The 19194-nt window shown below is 46.7% G+C and overlaps 1 protein-coding gene across 3 annotated transcripts in view; it reads right to left on the bottom strand.

The window, feature by feature from the left end:
• Tiam2 (TIAM Rac1 associated GEF 2) overlaps positions 1-19194 on the bottom strand; it is a 207184-nt gene that overhangs the window by 104344 nt on the left and 83646 nt on the right. For all 3 annotated transcript variants that reach the window (XM_075950157.1, XM_075950167.1, XM_075950172.1), the window contains 2 exons: positions 4862-4971; positions 2368-3573 (listed from right to left, as the gene is read on the bottom strand). In XM_075950157.1, coding sequence (XP_075806272.1) covers positions 2368-3567 — 1200 coding nt within the window. In that variant the 5' untranslated portion in view covers positions 3568-3573; positions 4862-4971. The remainder of the gene's footprint in view (positions 1-2367; positions 3574-4861; positions 4972-19194) is intronic.

Here is a 19194-nt window from a genome sequence, read left to right as displayed (position 1 = left end):
CGAACCATCACATGTAGCTGGATTACATCTTTAAGAACTTTATCCTAATCTTTTCTATGAAAGGAAAAGAAATATGGACAATAGGACTGGAATTTATTTACCAAAAAAAAAAGTCAATCATGTTCCCATCTATAGATAATCAATCATTGGTGAATCCACAGACAAAACGTTCAAAAAGCTGTCCTAATGGGTCTCTTAAAAACAAAGGGGACTAAATCTTTCATCTTATTCATCAATAATTAACAATATCAACAACTTCTTGGCATTTGTCCAAGGTATTACAGATGTGGCCGCCAACAAGCTTCCCCATTACCTGACCAGGGAGACAGCAAACTCCTTGGTCCCTCAATTTCCTCATCTCTAAGATATGGAGGCCCTTTCTAGCATTACATTTCTCTTTTTAAAATTCTCGTTATTTTGCTCATAAGCCCACACAGCACACAATACATCAGAGGAAAGTCTGTGCATGGCACAGATACAAAGGAGGCCCAGTGGCCCTGTGAAGGCTGGGCAGTCAGTGACTGCATGTGGCCGAAAGTGATCCACACACCATGGTAATGGACATGGTTTAGACTTCTGAGAAAGGACCCGGATGTGTTCGGGATTACTGTATGTCACAAAGACAGGTGGCAAATATGCTCCGAGCAAACAGAAAATGGTATTCCATGACAACATGAATGAGGGGATTTGGTGAGAGCTGCTGGACACAGCCAGCTCTGTAATACTGGGATCCAAAGATGTGAGCTACTACAGCCCTGGAGCAGCAGGGGCTGAACACCATGCTATCCGCTGTGAGATGCTTGGGAAACAAGAGCAAGAAGGCAAACACCTAAAGCATCTGTTTGGTGATTTGGCCTAAGAGGTAATAACTCAAGAGCAAGAAAATTACTAAACTGAGCTGGGCAGTGGTGGCGCACGCCTTTAATCCTAGCACTCAAGAGGCAGAGGCAGGTGGATCTCTGTGAGTTCAAGGCCAGCCTGGTCTACAAGAGCTAATTCCAGAAGTGTTCTAAAACTACAGTGAAACCCTGTCTCAATAAATAAATAAATAGAAAGGGAGGGAGGGAGGGAGGGAGGGAGGGAGGGAGGGAGGGAGGGAGGGAGGGAGGAAGGAAGGAAGGAAGGAAGGAAGGAAGGAAGGAAGGAAGGAAGGAAGGAAGAAGAAAATTACTAAACTGAGGGATAAGAAAGAGGTCCTGGACATAGGACGGTAGCCACCTGATCTTCATCTCCCTTGGGAGAGAGGGTGGTGATGGCAGACACCACACCCAAGAAGGAAGTAACTAATGGTGAACTTTATAAATAGTGTAATGTTTTTCCAGGAGAGGTTATCTTGTTACCAGTTATTAACATCCCATGATTTTTTTTATATAGTCACATGAATGTATGTATCTAGCAGGGTTAAGACAACATTCCCCTATAAACCAACTGCCCTAATCAGACTCCTTTTGACCTCATAACCTCACTAAGTAAATAAACTGAAATAGACCAAAGGGCTGGGGGGGATTTGGCTCAGTGGTAATAGCACGTGCCCAGTATGTTCAAGGCAATGGGCTCCATCTCTAGCACCATATGCACGTCCATTCTCCACGGTTTATGATTGGTTATTAAGCAACTTAAATGTCAAGTAATATCAAGTTGAGAAGGCCTCCCTATCTGAACTTAGGGATTTCTATTTGGACTTGATGACTGAAAGACCTTAGATTACCAGTCACTTGGACCTTCACCCAGGTCTGTGCCTTCCAAGAATAGTTGGACCAGCTTCAGAACCAGGCCTGTGGGCTTGTACACAGTGCCAAAGCAATTGAGTACAGGATCCGGGTGCTACGGCTGAGGGCTATGCTATCTTTTCCTGTCTTGGAGCCTAAGCTGAAGTCTTAACGGAGACAATAACAGGGGCCTTTAGTGGGGGTTAGGTTTAGATGAGAGCCAGGAGCTAGAGTTCTGAAGATATAGGTATCCTTGTAAGAAAAGAAAGAGACTAGGGTCCACCTTTCCCTTCCCTGCTGTGTAAGGTCAGAACCTTCAGCAGCCGGGAATACACCCTACCCAGAATCTCACCACAGTGACTCCCAACTTTCCAAACTCCAGAACCATGAAATATCAGTCTATCCTTCAGCCAGCCACTCAGTAGTGGTATCCTGCCCCATGCCTTGGCTAAAACATGGAGACATGGGAGCTGGCCGCTATGAATCAAAGTACATGTCTGAAGCGAATGAGAAAGTAAACCCCCATCAGAAAAGGAGCCACGCTGGGTCCAGCTAAACTCTTCCCTTCACCGGCTCACCTAACATCATCACAGATAACCATCACTATCCAGACGGGGAAACTCTAGGACCCTTCTGCCCGACCCCAGCGTGTTCTCACCTGCAATTTCCTCTTCTTCCTAGAGAGGCTTCCTGTCCAGTCGCTGATGCGACGCATTCTGGCTTTGAGGGTGTCTTTCTTTGCGGCGTCCTCAGTTAAGGCTTTGGACTTGCGACAGGGGAGTGTAAAGGAACTGTAGTGCATGGGATCCCTGTGATCCACCCTGGAGGGCACGTCCATGTCAGACGCAAATGAGACGCGGTTGCTCAGGCTGACTTGGGAGCCGATATACTCATCAGAAGAACGGCAGGTTCCAGAGGGAGAGCGGCATCCCAGGCTGCCATCTTTGTATAGTTCCCGGAGGGAGGAGAGGGAAGAGCTTTGGTTGAAAGGCTTTTTGGTGTCACTGGGTGGGAAGCTGGTGGGGAGGCTGGGGTCCGGGGTGCTAGGAGCCAGGAAGGAGCCCTCTACCTCACTCATCTCTCCAGCATTGCCCCATGGGGAGTCATACCAAGATGACTCCGAACTCAGCGAGCTGCCTTTGCTGGAGCGCAAGTGAGAGTCAGCGGGAGAGGGGCGCTGGCTGGCTGGGGAGTCTGCACCCGAATCCCGCCTAGCTTCTGGCACCAGGCAGGTTTCCGATGCCAACGTAGGGGAATATCTCAGCAGCTGCACAGGTCCGCTGGGGTCTTCAGAGGGCCCTTTGTGGGGGTTGCCACCGTTATGGAACTCAACCCTTAAACACCCATCTAACTTCCCCAGTGTCTTGATGAGCACCCTGGGGCTCCTGCGGTCCTCGCCTGGTGGGGTGGACCCCGCGATGCTCTCATTTCTCCTGTAGCAGGTGAGGAGGTGTCCATTGCAGTCCCTGGAGGTCACGTGGCTCTCCCCTGACTCGTGGCCAACATAGTGGAAGCCATTCTCGGGCACGAAAGCACCATGGTTGCCCTGGAAGTCATTTCCTGGGGCGTTCGCTCTGTGCTTAGAGTAGGCAGTGCCCTTTGAGACTTTGCACGTGGGCCCACTGAGTCTGGTGGCGTAAGGCTGGTGACTCTTAAAATGAGAAAGGCAGCTTCGGGCTAGGGACCTGGACTTGTAGCCGGCTCCACTGCTTCCGTGAGTCCATCCGTGCAACGACTTCTCATCTTTTGCATGAATGCTGCGTATTTTCAGGGAGCAAGGCTTTTGCTTAGCACCGGTGACAGTATTGCTATGATTCTTGGATCCTTGGAAGGTATACTGACTCTCAGAGTTCCCCATTTTAACCTAAAGAACCCGAGAACAGTTGTATCAGTCTGAGTCATGATCTAAATTACACTGCAGCAAGCCAGGCTTTTCTAAATACAATAATTAATAATAATTAACAATGGTTAATAATATTAAACAAGGGGACTGGAGGGTACAGGACATTTCTTTCCATGCCTGACCAGAGTCAAACGCGCAGAGACAAGAGTCATTTCACGAACTGGTTCCCCAGTTGCGAAAGGCCACACTGGTCACATGGACTATTGCATTCTAAGTATTCAAATACATTAGAGTGTGGGCACCAGAAAAAAGTTCTGGTCTCTTTAAATCCCCGTAAAACCCATGTGCTAGGGATTTTAAGTGCACTATCAGTGATACATTGTCAAAACTGAACAGGCATCAAACTATCGGCTAAAAGAGAGCCCTTCAGACCCCATGTTGGCTAATGGTCTTTGAAGTAAAAATGGAAGAGAGTCTACATGCATGGGCGTACAATCAGAGAGGTGTCAGGGAAATTACATTTTCATTACAGAGGAATCATTGTTGAGGCCAACAGCTCATGTAATATTGGGGATTCCAAAAACTCAGGTCTTTGAGTGCAATCTTTGCACTGACAACGTACCCCAACATGTACCGCCCCGTGTACTTTTTCTCTCAGATTACACATACAGCGCTTGACAATGGAAAAACCATGGAAACCGGTGTCACTCTGTGTTTTCCGCTGAATCATTTCAAGAGAATTGTTTGGACAAGTTCAGTAGTGTTGTCATTAAAACAAAAAATGTATCCAATTGACAGCAAGATGAATCTACAGGTGCAGAACCCTGGGAACCAGATGACTGTCATACCGAGTTCCCAAACAACCACAGCCCTAGTCAATTAACTTTAGAATGCTTCGGGAGAAAACGTTCAAATACGTACAGTTTAGGATGTGGGCCACAGAAAAAGGTTCTGGTCTCTTTAAATTCCCTTTAAAGTTCCAGTTAGCACAAGGAGTTGAGGAAGTAAGCAAAATGCAAATTAAGATTTGCTCCAAGCCTCCCCCAACCCCTTAAAGCTCATCAGCATGGAACTGTTATGAGCCAACAGCACTTCCTGTCAGGTTCCAGGCATATTTAGCAGGTTTTTAAACTCTTCATTCTTGCACATCAAAGCTCGCAGAGCAGAAATCAAATGGATGGCTATCTGGTTCATGGCAGCTATCAAATAAATACTTTAAAACCCCAGCCACTGGAGCAAATAAACCCTTCTTCATTACTCAGTGAGTCCCATACTTCCTGAGAGGCCCACGAATCTCAGCTGTCATTACCTGCTGCCTGGCCTCTGCTGGGAGGCAGGTTAACACTGGGCAGGTTTTACAGCTCCTGGGAAGGAGGCAGGCACTTAACAAGCATGGGGCTGTGAGTCCGTGAGGTGATCCTGAAAACCAAAACAAACACACACAAATAAAACACATGAAAAATCCATCAAGCATTTTACACTGGACACCCAATAAAGAAAGGCAAAAAAGTAAACTTGGGGAGGTAGCTCAATTGGTAGTGTTTGCTAATAACCTACAAAGCCCTAGGCTGGATCCTCAGCATGGCTTAAAACAGAGACATCGGCATGTGTCTTATAATACCAGTTCTCAAGAGGCAGAGGCAGGAGGACCAGAAAGTCAAGGCCATCACTGACTATGCAGCAAATTTGGGGTACTAGGCTACAAGTCTGGACTATATCAGATCCTATCTCTAAAATGCATAAATAAGTAAATAAATAACCCAATGGTTTAATATAGATTATCCAGAAATAAAGTATCAATGATCAAAAATCACTTGTCAATGGCTGGGTGAGCAAAGGCATCTGTTGCTAGACTTGATGGTCTGAGTTAGGTCCCTGGATGCTATGTGGTGGAGAGAAGGGACACTCCTGTAAATGCACACCATGGCATGTACGTTCCCACCCCATAAATAAATAAATGAAAACAGTTTCATGAACTAAAGCAACACACTGACAAGATAATAAACGAGATGTCTGTGAGCTTCCCGATTGATCAAGTAGTTAGAGATCTACAGGCTGCCAGAACTGTCCGTTCCATGAGCACAGCCAATGACAGCCGTTGTGGCTGCAGAAGCAGGTGAGAACGGTCAAATAAGCCAGGCTCATCTGTCACCACTCCCAGGAAAACAGACTCTGCTGACAAGGCTGTAGGGATGTGCCTCTCCCCCCCCCCCCCCCCGCCACACCCTCCTCCCCCTTGCAGGACAAGAACAGTGCATTGTTCTCTATTTGCCCAAGGAATACAAACAAACGCCCCAAGTAAAATCACAGTCCTTGCCTAAAGCTCTATGTTACAAGGGAGGCTGACCTCACTCATGAGTTTGACTTTTTCTCCAGCATGTGTTGGTGGGGGCCAGAGGTCACCCTCCAAAGGACAAGGTAGCCATCTAATTGGAGAGGACTGGGATGGGAAGTGCCTGTTATGGGAGGTCCTCCCACTCCTCCAGCCTATCGCCGCTGAGATACCAGCCCATTGGGGAGTGGTCTCTCTCCCTTTAAAAAAGTGGCCACTTCCCTCTCCTCTCTCTCTTCACTTCCTGCTCTGCCGGCGACTAGACTTCCTTCCTGGTTGCGCAGAGGGCTGCTGGTGATCTGTAAGTTTTTTCCCCTTTAAATAAATACCACCCTATTAATCATAATTCCAAACTGGTGTGGCATTGTTTATGACTTACGCCCTCAAAGTGCCATCTGGTGGCGTTCTGCCTTTATTTTCTCACAGATATAAACAGCAAAGTGATGAAGAGTCGAGAGAGGCCTTTTGAGTTCCTTTTCTGGAGTTGATTCCATAACTATATTAAAGCATGCCTAACAAGACGGACCATCTTCCTCAGTTTGGGCCCAACAACACTAAGCATCCCATGTCGGGATACCATCGTCACCATCCGTTGCTACCTCCTTTTCTCCCTGCAGGACTGAAACTCCGTAGCCCACACTGAACAGTGATGCGCTGGTCTTCACACCCCAGGCCACTGGCTATCACCGCTCTACCTTCTGACTCCACAACTGTGACAACTCTATACACACCATAAAAGACAATCACAAAATATTGATCCACCTGCCGCTTGCTTATTCTACAAAGAATGATGTCTTTGAAGTTCGCGCATGAGAGTGCCCGCCAGAACCCCCTTCCTTGTTAGGGTTTAATGACACCCCCCATGTGCGTGGAGCGTGGCCATATACACTCTTCTCATCTATTCACTGATTATGGTAGACGTCTGAGTTGCTTCCACCTCTTGGCTAACATGGATAATGATGCTGTCAACATAGGTGAACAAATAATGCCTTCCAGCCTTCCTCGGTAAGGACCAGAAGTGGACCCGCTAGATGAAGCTGCATCATTTCCCATCCCCACCAACTCTGTATCCCACCGCTCTGACACTGCCACCACCGTGGGTAGAGGCTTCTCATTGGGGTTTCCATTCGCATCTCCCTGAGGAGTCCTGAGGCTGAGCCTCTCTTCGCCTGCTGATTGGCTCTTGTACATCCCCTCAGGATGGATCCATCATGACTTACAAAGTCGAAGAGAGGAGAAGCCAGTGGCACTGGACCCAGGTTCCTTTCAATAAAACCAAAGTCACATGTCCCCTGATTGGTTCTATCCTCACAAACATGTTTTACGCTGGGGGGGAAGGGGAGTCAAGGGTGCAAGAAGGAAGCTTAATGGCTCATTTGAACCAATTAAAACTGAGGCTAACACCTAATTAAAGAAACTAAAATACATCCTGCTATGTGACTTCCCCTTGCCTTACAGTGAGCCATTCCCCTATACATACACCAAGAAGGGACAGTAATGGGAATACAGGCCCAGTCTGACATAGGAGCACAAGCACGGAGCCCCACCTCTGTGAAGTACACACCCTGAACTGTTAGTCTATTCCCCATGGCACACTGTGTGTTTAAACTGAGGGAGGTAAAAATGGCTGCAGATGTTCCCAGCTATGGCTTCTTGGTCCTTCAGAGTCAATGAAGGGAGTGAGCCTCTGCGTTCAATTTAATACTTTTGTCACCAGTGGCAACATGAAAGAGAAAGGCTCCTAGACCTCTCTCATTGGCCCTTCTGATCCAGCAGCATCCCACAGGGCACTCCAGAGCCACGCATACCTGCCAGTGCGAGGCCAACTGTCAGATACAGAGGTCGGTGCTCAGAGCTGCAGAAGAGTGTGCCATGCCAAGTGGAAGTCTGTGCCCTGCAGCCGGCTGAGACTGGAAGGCACCTCACCCAGAGGTCAGGACAGGGGGTGATGTAGCTCAGCTGCTGTTTATCTAATATGCACAGGGCTCTGGGTTCACTACCCTAGAACCCCATAAGCCAGCTGTGATGACACACAACTGTAACCCCAGTGTCAGGAGGTGGAGGGAGTGTCACAAGTCCAAGGCCCTTCCCACCTGCAGTGAGGCAAGCTTGAGGCCAGCCTAGACTCCCGGAGACCCTGTCTAAAAAGGGTCAAGAATTTCAAGACAACAAAATTTACCATGACATCACCTCCAGAGATATCAATTGAGAGATTGCAGATAAGAATGTTAACAATGAATGGAGGGAAACAGCAAAGTTTAAACTTTGAATTTGAACCTTTTATTGGTAGCACTGTAACTGTATGGAAATCTCTTGGGGTAAGACCACAGATTACAACCAACACACAAGCCCTAACTTTCTTGTGTACTATGGTCAGTAAGAATTCTTTTTTGAGCAATATTCTTTGTCTTATAAGCTTGTAATCCTGCCCAAAGCACCTTAGAGATCATTATTTCTCAGAAATAATGTCCATTGGACTGGAAAGATGACTCAGTGGCTAAGGGTACGTACTGCCTTTCCAGGGGCCTGGAGTTTTGTTCCCAGCACCTATTAGACAGCTCACAACTACCTGTAACTCCAGCTCCAGGGGCTCCAATACCTCTGGCTTCTGCAGGCACCTATACTTACATGCATATATTGACATGCACACATATGCATAATTAAAAATCATAAAAATAAATTCTTAAAAGGATGACTTAAGGTCTCTTTGAATGATATTCTCTTGAGAAGTCCACATACATCCACAATTAAGTGTATTTTTCCCCAAAAGAGCTCTCAAATGTGCCCTTAACACAAATACTTAAAAATCTATATTAGAAATTTTTCTTTTTAAAAAATATTTTTTATTATTGCGTCCATATGGGGAGGGGGCATGCATGCCATGGTACACATGTGCCAGTCGGAGAACAAAGTCTATTCTCTTTCCATCTTCACAAGGATTCCAGGGATCAACCTTGGATGGACAGGCCTGCTCAGCAAGTGCCTTTAACTACACTAAGCCATCTCACCAGGTTCTTCCTTAAACTGTGACTTTACTTCATACCGACCCATCCGGAAATACTTTCCCACTGCAGACAAGAATCCCGTCTATACTTGAGTAGAAGCCTCTGTGCTAACAGGCTGTGTCTCCCGCTGCCTCTCCTGCTACCCAAGGCATTAAGGGAAACAGGGAGGGAGGGAGGGAGGGAGGAAGGGAGGGAGGGAGGGAGGGAGGGAGGGAGGAGAAGAGGGGACAGGAGGGGAGTGGAAGAGGGGAGGGGAGTGGAATAGAAGAGGAGAGGAGAGGAGAGGAGAGGAGAGGAGAGGAGAGGAGAGGAGGAGAGGAGAGGAGAGGAGAGAAGAGAAGAGAAGAGAAGAGAAGAGAAGAGAAGAGAAGAGAAGAGAAGAGAAGAGAAGAGAAGAGAAGCTTTTAATTTCAGTGGCATGAGGCCTCATGTATCTCAGCCTGACCTTAAACCCCTGGTTCTGCCTCCACCTCCTAAAGGCTGGGATTACAGGCATGTACCACCAGGCCCAGCTTATGCAGTGCTGAGATCAAACCTGGGGCTCTGTGCAAGCTGGGCAAGCAAGCACTCTCCCAACTTAGTGCATGCCCAGGCCCTTAACTACTTTATGCTTGTGATAATTTCGGAAATGCACCGGAAGACCTTATCCTTCACCACAACCCTGTCTGACTAGAGATGCCTGAACCATAGGCTCATAGGAAGCCCTCTGGGAACACCTGTGGGGTCGATGAAGGCAACCTTCAGCTTAGAGGACTGATTTGGACACAGACCAAAAGCCAGGTCTCTCTCCATTGACTGTGCTTGAATGGCAGACCCGCAGACTCACAGTCCATGAAGCTAAGTTTCCTTTACTAAGACAGGAAAGAGCCCAAAGTGTCTGTGTGGGTGGGGGGGGGGGGGGTTGAGGGAAGCCAACAGCAGTACACACACTAACAGAGGCAAGTGCTGACCAGATGTTCACCACACCTGGTCAGCTCCCCCACTGGAAAAAGGAGCAGCCGTACAAACGGCACCAAGAAGAGTACATCCAACATCTGCGAAATTCACTGACAGGCAGGGTAACCCCTGTGAGACACTATGTAACTATTGTCCCTGGTGACTTTGACAAAGATATTTACCCTTTAGGCTTCAGCTATGATTGTTGTCCAAAAAGAAGAAAATAAGTAAGTCAAAGTTTCAGCAACCTCTGCCCCTCAACTCCTTTACAAAGATAAATCTATAGTATTTGGGTTTTAGAAGCTCGTTTTGATAGTAAAGAGACTGAAACCAAAATAATAAAACAATAACAAAAAAATTTCCTGTAAACTTAAAAAAAGATGTAGTTATGAGGCTTGGCACTTGAAAGTAGCAAAAATATATGTTAGAATATACCAAATTGCAACAAGACACCTGAAGGTATATAAGCTACAATAATACATAGTAGGCGTCTCAGACACAGTGAGGCCTACAGTTCATAGTAATAGAATGTGAACAAAGGTCCTATGAAATGCATTGGGCATTGAGCAGGGCACACAGCAAAGTTTGGAGGCCATGCACAAAGGGTTACATAATTACCTTCATTTATTATATAATAGTAAGATTCAGATTGCTCACGTTAGTCACAATCCCAAGAGCCTTAAAAAGAAATCCTTCATTCTCCCCATCCCCTGTTCATATGACTGTCAGGTGGCCTCTTAAGCGCAACACAAACCGGAATAGAAGGGGGCTCTCTGGTTTTTAAATTGTGATCAGAAAATGTCAGCAAATGTACAACTTTACAAATAGGCAACCAAAATTACAACAATCATGGTGAGCTACCAGAGAGAAACATCTTCCTTGAGGAAGTTCAAGACTTACCTCATTGTCATTTGCCTTCAGAGTGAGATACCCTGATGGCCAATGCCTCTGTTCTCAGAGGAGTGCAGGGCTTATAGCAGGAGAGAAGATAACCAAAACAAACCAGGACTATTGCATCTTCGGGCTGAGCAGAGACCCAGATGGAGAAGCAGAAGAAGCCAGCGGGTAGGTAGTGTGCTGAGGGACCGGGAGTCAGAGGGACCATAAGAAGGGCTGGGTCCAAATGCTGGGGTGATCAGAGCTGGGGGGCTGAGCAAGACAGTAAATCCCGAGTTCTACCACAAGCAGACACTGACAGGCTCCACAGTTTCTGAGAGATTAGAAGGCTGGACCCAGAGGCTCCTCACAGCCCAGTGGCAAATCCCTTAGCCCGAGCAAGAGCCAGATAAGATAGGGGCTCATTGTCACTACCCACCATGAGGTCTGATGACATCTTTTATTTAGGTCAGGCAGAGATGTTTCAGCTATGCAGGAGACAAGGCTCAGAATTTGGTCTGGTTTGTATCATCAAAGTTGAGGGAAGGCTGACTTAGGTCTGGTATGGCATCTAAGATGTTGGGAGAAATACTCGTCTTTTCTGGATTTCATTTTTCCCATTGCAAACTAAAGATAAAAAATATCTAGCATGCCCACAGTGTAGATTGAGTCAGGTGGGGAAATTTATGTGAAACCACCTTTAAAAAATATGATTTCCCTCTGCTGTAAACTGGTTTGTGTAATGTGATGGCAAATCTTTCATCATCTGCCATTTCAGATCTATAACTGATTATCAGCCATTAAACCTTGTCTATATTTATGTACAAATTTAAAATTGTAAACCGGGGCAGTGGTGGCACACACCTTTAATCTCAGCACTCGGGAGGCAGAGACAGGCAGATCTCTCTGAGTTTGAGGCCAGCCTGGTCTACAGAGCCAGTTCCAGGACAGCTAGGGCTATTACACAAAGAAACACTGCCTTGAATCCCCTCCCCTTGTTAAAAAAAAAAAAGGAAAAGAAAAAAAAAGAAACCTCCAAAAACCAAATTTATAATTGCTTAAGTTGTACTAGTAGTATGTGTGATTTTGGTCAATCCCCCCCCCCCCAAATAATCATAGTATCAAATGCCCAAAACAATGGCCCAAGTCACACACTTGAAAACTTGAAAAATTAGATCCTTGTGATTGAAAGGTGAGCAAATAATCCCAATTACTCACTGAGTAACTCTTAATACCTTAAAGCAGTCATTGCAAGCCAGGGAGATTGCTCTCTAGACAGCATTTAGCATGATCAAAATACTGTTGGAGGCTATGGCCTCCAAGGACACAGCCATAAGGGAATGAGGTCATGCTGGTGGCATGTAGCAGCAAGGCCAGATGTCAACATCAGACAGCACACCAGCTCCACACTGTAAATGTCTAGTCCGGTGTGCCCCTAGTGCTGAGGCTGAGAAGACCATTCTTAATGTTTTACTATTCCACGCGTGACTACAAATCTCCATGAAAGGGACACACACACACACACACACACACACACACACACACATCAGTAGCATTCAGGTCTATAAAGGATCCAAATGTAAACTCAGCCAATATTGCCCAAACCCCTTTCTGTCATCTTTTGTCAATGAACCGCAAAAGGCAGGAATCACATACCTGGACTTGAGGGACGGGTTTCTAAATCTAAGACTACTTGAACTCATTCGGGTAAACAGGCAGGCAAAAGAACATCTGGTCTCCGCAGGAATTTTTACTCTTTCCCAACAGAGTGGGCAGGAAACAAGCTGCGCTAAAGGCCTCTCAGCTGAGCAGCACAGTTGAACCCCACCAATTCCCTTCCAGGGCAGTGGGTGGGGGTCGTGAACAGATGAAAGGGTCAGCCACTGGGCAGTACTGAATGCCCCAGGAGACTGAGCTCAGTGGACAAGCATGGCTGACATCCAACAGGGGGAAAGTCATAAATTCCACAGGGACAATGACCCAGCTCTGGGGCATAGTTCATCACCTTAGTTAAGCCCATTCATTGTATGGGGGTGGTCACAGAACTCACACCTGCTCTGTAAGAAACCCTAACATCTGCATCATCCACACAGAATTGCTGTTCAAACTAGGATCTCAGCCCACTGGTGGGTCATGAAGTTCCCATAATGAATCAGTCCCAGCAAAAAGTAGAGAGAACAGAAGATTGAAAAAATAATGGCAGATTGTGCCCAGTAAAGATAAAACTGCAGTATGTGTCTGGGTACTTGTTCATATACTGGGTTCTGATACAATGTGTCTGGATACTTGTTCATATACTGGGTTCTGATACAATGTGTCTGGATACTTGTTCATATACTGGGTTCTGATACAATGTGTCTGGGTACTTGTTCATATACTGGGTTCTGATACAATGTGTCTGGGTACTTGTTCATATACTGGGTTCTGATACAATGTGTCTGGGTACTTGTTCATATACTGGGTTCTGATACAATGTATCTGGGTACTTGTTCATATACTGGGTTCTGATACAATGTATCTGGATACTTGTTCATATACTGGGTTCTGATACAATGTATCTGGATACTTGTTTATATACTGGGTTGTGAAACATAGGTAAGATGCATAGATAAATCTGTTTGACTAGTATTCAGAAAAACCCTGGGCAGTAGTGGTGCAGGCCTTTAATCCCAGCACTCAGGAGGCACAGGAAGGGGAATCTCTGAGTTCAAGGCCAGCCTGGTCTACAAGAGCTAGTTCCAGGGCAGGCTCCAAAGCTACAGAGAAACCCTGTTTTGAAAAACAAACCAACAACAACCAAAAAAACACCACCAACAACAACAACAAATGTCATAGCATCATAACCACACCTTTAGTCCCTGTACTCATGAGGCAAAGGCAGAAGGATCTCTGTGAGTTCAAAGAGCCTGGCCTACATAGTGAGTTCCAGAACAGCCAGGACTACACAGAGAAACCCTGTCTCAAGGGGGGGGGGGGCGGAAGAGAAGGAAGAGGAAGAGAGAAAGGAAAGGGGGAAAAGCTATGTCATAAACCTTAAAGAGTATTTTCTCCTCATGGTACATATATTTATTATAATAAAGTATCTGAATTATCAAAACAAGGAGAGGAGGAAGGCAGGGTAATGGAAAATAGCAAATCCAAATACTCAGGTATCCTGTAGTTTGCCGAATCCACACATGACTGAAGCATTAATGGAGTAAGAGAAAAGTTTCCAGCTTGTTCAGGACAGGGTGGAAAGGTGACAGTCCCTATGTGTCAATTACCTTACTCATGATTTCAAAGGGTCTGTGTCACTTGGATACCTGTGTCTAGGCCTGTAGCATAGGAGCGTAGCACGGTGGTACAAGCAGAGGCTCTTCACTGTATGGTAGGCAGGAAGGAGACCATTGGCAGGAAGAGGTCGTGGACAGACATTAGCCACACAAGAATGTACACCAAGTGGCCAGGCAGAGAGGGGATCCTCTAATCTCCCAGTAATCTCTTCAAATTGGGCCAGTATCCCCATGATCTGTCCCTGAAAAACCCTCAGATGGAATCCCACAGGTGCATGCTACTAAATTCCCAACTGATCCTTAATCAAATTGACAGTCCTGAATAACTACCACACGGTCCTACCAAGAAGACTTACTCTGGTAAACCAGAGCAAACAGTCTCCAAAAACTCAGAAAGTAAATCACCCAAGACAAACACCTGGGCTGCAAGTAGGAGCCAGACAAGAAAGGGGCAATCCCTTTTAAATGAAATTAGGTCAAGTCTGTGGTCCTCATTCCTTTGAGTTCTAACATCAGAGAAACTGCAAATGGATATGAAAATTCTTAAGAGTCAGGGAAGGCCTGGTAAGGAAGTTAACTGCAGCTCAGAGGCTGAGTGGGACCCCTCAGATAAAGGAAGGGGAGAAAGGAAGGCGGGAACCGAAAACTGAGGGTCTCTGTATGCCAATGACAGAGTAGGAAGGAGAAGGCAACGGGCAGGAAGCAAAGAGAAAGAGGCAGCTGGGGGAGCTTTGGCAATCAAGTGTCCACCACCCCAAGCCCAGATACACCTGAAGGGACCCATTCAGAGACACGCAGGGTGCCTCTCCAGGGCGGCACTGACAGAAAAGGATGTGTTCTTGGGAAAGGACATAAATTGCTCCACTCAGCAAGTCGGGAGGAATGGCTTGGAGACTTTCCAGGATCCCTGCAAAGTGCTTCAAGGAAAGCCGACGGAGTGCAATGGGATCCCTTTTGCAGAGCGACTGTCAGCCTGTGTGGGATGGGAGGGAGATTACAGGCATGAGGCACACGGAGCAGCCATAGAGAACACACAACTCCAGCAGCGCGCAGACCGCATCCCACAAATATTGCTGGTATGTTTGTGGAATGCCAACTAAATCGAGTGGCTGGCTACAGCTGAACCATCACAGGAACCGAAAACAGCTCAGGGATTAAACAACAAAAAATCCTTTCAGGCAAAATCATAGAATCGAATGAAATAGCCTTGATAAGGAGAAAACATCTTCCTTTAAGAATTATCACAACAGGTCTTGTTTTCCAGCCAGGAACTTTCAAGTGTTGTGTTTTAGTGGTGGTGGCGGCGGCGGCAGCGTGTGCGTGTGTGTGTGTGTGTGTGTGTGGTGTGTTTCTTTTTGCTTGTGCATTTGTCTGTGTGGGTGAGCATGCATATGTCTTATTTGGGTCCAGAAACCAAAGGACCCCAAACTGCTGTACCTCAGACAGCATCCACCTTGTATTCTCATTGAGAATTCTCTTTCACTGGCCTGGAACTAGCAGAGCAGGCCAGGCTGAGTGACCAGGGAGTCACAGGGATCCAGCTGTCTCTACCTCTCCAGCACTGAGATTGCCCACACATACCACACTGTTATTGGGTTTTGTTTTGAGTCGTCAGGCTTGTAAGGCAAGCGCTCTGCCAGCGGCCCACCCCCCAGCATTTGCTTGTTTTTAATATATTAATGTTCATTCTACCTTACCCTTCCTCCCGGGTCTCCATCAGTACCATCCAAATTCTTCCCTACATTCCAGTCCCCCAAGACCTTGTGCTGCTCAGGGGCAGGAGCCGCAACCAAATATTCTGAAGAGTTAACATTGGTTTCATGGGCTCTCCTCTATAACTTATGACCTCCACGGTCAAAACTGTCAGTCCGACTTTTAAATATCCTCTCCTTGTTAATTCTGCTTGAATCGCTCTACAAAAGCAAGCTTGGTTCCTGCAAGCAGCACCCAGGCTTCACCCCACAATACAGGCAGCGTGGGGACTTGGACTGCTGGGCTGCAACCATTGGCTTCCTTGTTTCTGGCTGCAGAGACTCATGAATAAGACACGTGCCTCAGGAAATTGAAAGCAGACGTCGAACCCCTGAGCCTCAGTCACATTTTACAACCAAAACACGCTCCAGTGATTCCACCAAGTTATTCTTGGCAAAAGTCTTTCTTCGTTATACAATGTTCCATTTAAACCTGAAAAATGAACGGGCACAAACCACACATTTTCCCCTTCATGTAAATAGGTGTGTCCCGTACCCTTGTAAATGTGTGACCATTCTACTTTAACTGGAGGTGGGGCCCCACTTCAGGGTTCACTTTTACTAGGTTTCTATCTGAAGGCTACTGTCTAAGTTACCCTTAAGAAAAAATAAGACATTGTCGTGGGAGCTCGATCCATGTAGCCAGAGAAAACCATGGCAAGTTACCCCAAAAGTCATTTAGTCATCAGATAACCGGATCGAGTTCCCCAAAAAACTTCACGGCAACTTCTCTCAATGCCTGTGATTACACACAAATCTGCTAAGAGTTTACCCAACAATTTATTCAAACTTCGGGGTGGGGGGGAACAGACAGGACTAGTAATACCAGTTTAAGGTTCCTGGTTTAGCTAGACATGGTAACACTGAAATTGCAAGGACTTGGGAGCCAAAAATAGGAAGGTCAAGAGTTCAAGGTCACTCTCAGCTTGTTAGCAAATCCAAGGGTGGCTTGGAATTCTTGAGGCTTTGACTCAAGAAAGTACAAAAAAAAAGTATTTAACTTTAATTTGTTAAAAGTGCACAGGAATTGAAATGTTTTGAAACTCAATGCCTATGGATATATGGAGGATTGGGAAGAATTTAGCATGTTGCAGATGCTGCTTGGTGTCAAAGGTCCATGGGAAATAAGAGCCCTCACTATTAACTCGCGCAATTGTCCTTGCTTTATAGAAAAAGGAATTTAAGTCTCCAAGGGTTAAATGGTTTGCTCAAGATCACTAAGGGGGGAAAAAAGTAGGAATCAAGCCAGTATCTTTTTTTTTTAAGACTTATTTATTATGTATAATGTGCTTTGTCTTCATGTATACCTTCAGGCCAGAAGAGGGCACCAGACCTCATTACAGATAGTGTGAGCCACCATGTGGTTGCTGGGAATTGAACTCAGGACCTCTGTAAGAACAGCCAGTCTTCTTAACCTCTGAGCCATCTCTCCACCCTAAACCAGGATCTTTCTCATCATTTTAAATGCTAACTGCCAAATTGTCAGGCTCTAGAGTCACCTAAAAGACCAGCCTCTGGGCGTGCCTGTGAGGGGTTGTCTAGATTAGGTTAATAGCGTGGGAGGACCCACGTTCACTGTGGGTGGAGCTGTCCCACATGGTGGGACCATGGCCTGAATAAAAAGGAGGAGAGCTGGGCACCGGAATTCATCACTCTCGGCTTCTTGGCTACAACGCCAGTGACCAGCCGCCTCACACTCTCACTGCCTTGCCATCCCTACCACGATGGACCACATCAGGAACTGTAAGCCAAAAAACCTTTCTCTCTTAAGTTGCTTTTATCTGGTATTATGTCACGGCATTGATTCAAGTCATTAAACATGGCACTGCATCGAAGTAATTCAAAATGCTCCTGGAGTTACTCCATCTTCTTAAAAAGCACATTTAACTCCCAGGTTTCCCTTTCAGAGTGGAAACAGTAGCAAACCTCAGGACAATGATGGTGAAACCAAAGGTGCCCAGGGACAAGGAGGAAGGGAGGACAGAGCATCCCAGCTGAGGGAAAGAGACGAGGAGGAAGAGAGGACAGAGAATCCCAGCCGACAGAGGGAGACTAGGAAGAAGGGAGAATGGAGCATCCCAGCTGATAGAGACAAGGAGGAAGGGAGGATGGAGCATCCCAGAGGACGGTAAGAGACAAGGAGGAAGGGAGGACAGAGCATTCAGCTTACGGAAAGAGGAAGGGAGGTCAGGGCATCGCAGTGGACGGAGAGTGTAAAGCAAATGGGTTTGAAGCAGAGGAGCAAAGAGAGCAAAGAGCAACACAGAGGGAGCAATGAGGCCTGAGAAGCCGAAAGTGCAGCTGGGAGAGGCATCCAGAGCACTGGGATTATTCACATTGACACTGAGCTACAATCAGATGGCAGAGAGGGCTCTTCATGGGTGCTTACAGGCACCTGCACTGCCAAGGCAAGCAGAGGCAGACAGACACGCTAAGCCAGGGTCAGGATTCAGGTGAGAAAGGTCAGGATGCAGCTGAGTGGGGCTGAGGAGGGGACAGACTTTGGATACAGTGAGAGAAGACAGGACCCACTGATGGAGGAAGGTCATTGGCTAATAAAGGAACTGCCTTGGCCCATTTCATTGGTTAGAAGATAGGTGGGAGGAGTAAACAGAACAAAACGCTGGGAGGAAGAGGAAGTGAGCTCAGACTCGACAGCTCTCCTCTCGGGATCGGACGCCTTCAGAGAGACACCATGCTCCCAGCTCCCAGGCAGACGCAAGCAATGAAGCTCCGACCCAGGATGGACATAGGCTAGAATCTTCCCGGTAAGCGCACCTAGGGGCGCTACACAGATGATTAGAAATGGGCTAAATTAATATGTGAGAATTAGCCTAGAAGAGGCTAGATAGAAATGGGCCAAAGCAGTGTTTAAATGAATACAGTTTGTGTGTAATTATTTCGGGGCATAAGCTAGCCGAGCAGGCGGCTGGGGTGTTGGGGACGCAGCCCCGACGCTCCTTATTACTACAACCCACGTTGGAGAGACGTAGCCAAAAGAGATGCTAGGACAACCCCAAGACTAGTCTAGGTCACTACAGGGAAAGGGCCAGCAGAATAGAGCAGACTAGGGAAGTGTGTTACAGTTTTGACCTCAAATATCCACACAGGGTTGAGTATGGTGGCACACGCCTGTAATTCCGGAACTGGTGAGGCTGAGGTGGGAGAATCAAGAGCTAAAGGTCAGCCTGCAATACAGATTGAAACACTGTGAAAATTAATCCCCTAAAACCCATAGATTAAAGCCTTAGTTGCCAGCCCGTGGCACATCCGGAAGGAGATAAACTGTGAAGAGATATGGCCTTAGTGGGATGGGTACCTTTAAGGAGCTACTGGGACGCTGAGATCTTGCTTTCTCTCTTCCCTGTTGCCACAAGGTGGGCCACACTGTACCATGATGCTCTCCACCATGATATACCGCCTCATCACAGGTCCCAAAACAACCGTCAGTCAAACCCAGACTGAAGCTG

The sequence above is a fragment of the Microtus pennsylvanicus genome, chromosome 1 (assembly GCF_037038515.1).
Source record: "Microtus pennsylvanicus isolate mMicPen1 chromosome 1, mMicPen1.hap1, whole genome shotgun sequence".
Taxonomy (NCBI): domain Eukaryota; kingdom Metazoa; phylum Chordata; class Mammalia; order Rodentia; family Cricetidae; genus Microtus; species Microtus pennsylvanicus.
The sequence above is the reverse complement of the archived record's forward strand: the minus strand, read 5'-3'. Positions and strand labels throughout refer to the sequence as shown.